Raw genomic sequence first — 3,756 nt, 5'->3', positions numbered from 1 at the left:
CCTGGCACATATCGGGCAAGCAATTTTCTGCTATTATCAGAACAAACTCAATTTCTAATGAAGGTGACACCTATGAATTCCTTCCAGGACTCCCAGCCTGCTTCAGCCTGAAATGACAGCCAACAAAGAACGATAAGCTGCACAGAAACATCAGATATGCCTGTTTCCTGATAGCCGGGGGCAAATATTTTCATGGATGTCATTCTTGGTGCTTTCCAACAGCGTGATTTTTATCTTCACCAACTCCTCAAAACTCCCCGAAATTTCCTGATCTGCCCTGAATATTCCCACCCTGCTGTGACCTCCATAGCCTGTTAGCAGAAGGCCTGACGGTTTTAATCTGTCACCGAGCACTGCTGGAACAAAAGTCTTACCGTTTTTATAGCTGTGATAAAGTCCAAGGCCTCTTCTCCTAAATTAGGCTGTAAAAAGCCGAATCGCTTCTCGTAGAGGACCAGGCAGATACCTGAGAAGTAAACGCAGACGGATCTGTAAATTGTCGTGTTAACGTGGAGTGGCGTGCCTACTAATAATCATCAAGCAAATGCATGCTAAAGTCGATCAATGCAGCCCAATGGCTTGTCGATGTATATCATTTTTTTTAAGTGGACCTGTCATTGGATTTTTATGTTAAGTGTAGCATGCTAAGTATGTAATGTATCTATTATCAGTCTACCGGTCACGTCTGACTCATAGAAAGCAATGTACTCCATAAGAGACTGACTAGCTTATCTATGTAGTTTCTAGACAGGGAGGTGTGTGATTGTAGTGAAATACAGATAGAGATCACAGAAAGCATGTACATATTTGTATACAGGTGAAACTCGAATAATTAGAATATTGTGCAAAAGTAATTGCAGTAAGTGCTGCAAAAGGGGCCCAAACCAAGTACTGAGTACATATGCATGCTTGTACTTTTCAGAGGTCCGATATTGTGTTATAAAAAAATACCTGCCCCCCCTTCTAAAAATGCGAATCACTGGGCTGTCATCCTGAATCTCTAACTACTAAGTGAGATCCCAACCCAGAGCAAGTATGCAGGCTTGGAGTTCTGCCATCGTAAGCCTTATTCTTGCCCTGATTGAAGAATTAAAAGGCAGATTGTCAACACGACAGCCAGTAAACTAGTATTTGGACCTAGAACAGCACGGTGACTCCTCTCATGACAGGTCCTCTTCCTCAGCATTGCTAAATATTCAAACGTAGAAGGAAACTCACTCTCCAGGGACCACTTATTCAGCTCACAATACAAGTCTTCAATCTTCTTCTCCGGAGTGAGCACGCTGTCCATTCTCTGCACAAAATCCACCATCACCTGTAAAGGAAATACATACAATGTTTAGGCTCGGACAGTCTACAATGTATCACATCTCAGAAATCTGAATTCCTCCCATTGGGCCAGGCAGCCCCTGTGCCATCTATGTAATACATGTCTATCCATGAGAGTCTAGACTGATGTCTGCAGCTGTCTGAGTACCCTGAACCAATCCCAACACTGGAGAGATCTGCCATTATTATAATTGGTGCTCCCATATTGTCTCCTCCTTCCCTATAACTTCTATACTTTTCTTCTTTCTCTGTCTGCCTGTCTGTATCTCTCATTCCCTCTCTCCTTTCTTCTCCTGTCCCTCTCTTTCTCTTCTCCTGTCTGTTTCTCTCCATCTCGCTCTTCTCTCTCTCCTCTCCATCTTCTCTCTTACTCTTCTCCTGTCTCTCTTCTCTTTCCTGTCCCCTTTTCTTCTCCCCCTCTCTCCCCATCTCTCTCCTCTTTCTACCTCTGCATCTCCTCTGTCTCTTTCTCGCTCCTCTACTTCTACTCTCTTCTATCCATCTCTCTTTCTCCTTGCTCTCTCTCTCTCTCTATCCTTTCTCACTCCTCTTTCTTTCCCTCTCTCTCCTCCTCTCCCCTCCCTCTTTCTTCCTCTCCTCTCCCACGTTCTCCTCTCTCTCTCTCTCACTCATCTTTTTCCTCTCCCCCTCTCTCCTCTCCCCTCTCCCTCCCTCTCTTCTCCCTCTCTCTCCCCCCTCTACTTCTCTCTCGCTCTTTCCCCCCTCTCTCTTTCCCCGTCTCCCTTTCGCTCTCCCCGTCTCTCCCCTTCGCTATTCCCGTCTCTCCCCTTCACTCTCCCCGTCTCTCTCTCTCGCTCTCCCCGTCTCTCTCTCGCTCTCTCTCCCTCTCCCCCCCACTAACTCTCTCAGTAGCCCAAGTAGCGTTATCCATGCATATTAAGCACCTCGGTGTAATTACCTCATTGATTTTGGTGTCTAATTTTCCTACTTCTGTCGGCTTCATTAACTTTTGTTGAAAGGCGCTTCGAACTCGCTGCCAGTCCTTCCCTTCCCTGTACAAGGACATAAACGAATTAGCTCAACAAACACCCGGTACACAATACCAAGAGACACACCGCGATCCTTTTTTTTTTCTACATTGTGTTTGCTGATATATACATTAAGACAGGTATCTGTGCAGACAACCCAGACTGCCCCGGGTACAGTGAGCATACTGTAGGGCAGTCCTCTGTTATTAATGCACAAACAATGTATAAATGTTCCTTCCAGGGTATAGCTGGGCAAATGCTGATTGCTATGCATCCCCGCCACTAGATGGAGCTGAGGAGCATAAGAATCAAGTCTTTTGAGGGTCTCTGTTGTTAAATTCTGCCGTCAGCTTAGATGTAAATGGTCTTCAATCTTTCTCGAAGGCTGAATTTATTTTTAGGACACACTTTAAATAGAACTTGCCAATTAGAGTTGTTGGGATTCAATGGCGATACTGACGGGTGAAATGAATGAAGCGTATGATTCATCCGCACCCCCTCCCTGGGTCACACTACAGGGTGCCGCGTTTTACCAGACCGACAAGAAAACAGTCTGGCCTGGGGCGGAATCAATCACGGAGTCTGGAAATAGCTCTACATCCCAACAAACAAAAACGAGGGCCACGCCTGTCTAATTTACGACGCTTCCTCGAGAAAACCGCAACATCTCGCTCACAAAGTGCCAGGTTCATATTTTAGCCACTCGGTGGCGCACGTCGCTCTGCCCTGCTTACGTGACTCCCGGGCCCCCACCGTCCAAACAATGACCCCATGGACAGCTGGGATAGGCCGTAAGCGCCTGCCCCGCTTGACATCTCTATTCACGAAACGCCACGCCATCTGCAAATATTTTTTATAGGGCCTCAGCTATTTATAACGTTCTCAACTGTCTCTATCTGATCAAAATGTTTATGCCACCACTGAGCATACAGAGCATCTCTTCTGGCGGTGACATCCAGCATGTGAGTAGGCAGGTGGACCAAGCAGAACCTCAACTCTTCCACTTTCACCCAAAGACTTTAATGAGCAAAATCACATTAACTGATCATGCCGTTATCACTCATGCACCAATAAATCCAGAGTTTTAAGGCTGTATGCCCAGGGTCGCATGGACGATATTTAAAGAACAGCTATGGGCATTAAAACAAATTAACCCTTGCACTGCAAGGGTTAAGTGCTCATTTTGGTCTAGGGTGTATGATAAAAAAAGATATTCTCACCGGATCCTTGATCCTGCATGGCTGCTGGACCGGTCCCCACAGCCTCTTCTCCCCCGGGCTTCTAAGTCGCGCCGACATCATCACGTCCATTGACTTGCACTGGTGTGAGGACGCCGAGCGACATTCCTCAGCCAGGGCAGAGGGTGGAGAGGTGAGCGGTCACTGCTGCAGGACTGAGGATCAGGCGAGTTCTTTTTTTTTTTTTTTTTTTTTTCTCC

General features: G+C 46.4%; 1 protein-coding gene across 1 annotated transcript in view; it reads right to left on the bottom strand.

The window, feature by feature from the left end:
• Positions 1 to 3,756, bottom strand: part of LOC108790437 (1,25-dihydroxyvitamin D(3) 24-hydroxylase, mitochondrial) — a 19,997-nt gene that overhangs the window by 10,448 nt on the left and 5,793 nt on the right. Inside the window, exons 3-5 of the mRNA XM_018560693.1 lie at positions 2,249 to 2,342; positions 1,219 to 1,315; positions 375 to 466 (exon numbers count right to left, since the gene is read on the bottom strand). Of these exons, the coding sequence (XP_018416195.1) occupies positions 375 to 466; positions 1,219 to 1,315; positions 2,249 to 2,342 (283 nt within the window). The remainder of the gene's footprint in view (positions 1 to 374; positions 467 to 1,218; positions 1,316 to 2,248; positions 2,343 to 3,756) is intronic.

Source organism: Nanorana parkeri, unplaced genomic scaffold (assembly GCF_000935625.1).
Source record: "Nanorana parkeri isolate BGI_ZX_2015 unplaced genomic scaffold, ASM93562v1 scaffold474, whole genome shotgun sequence".
Taxonomy (NCBI): Eukaryota; Metazoa; Chordata; class Amphibia; order Anura; family Dicroglossidae; genus Nanorana; species Nanorana parkeri.
The sequence above is the reverse complement of the archived record's forward strand: the minus strand, read 5'-3'. Positions and strand labels throughout refer to the sequence as shown.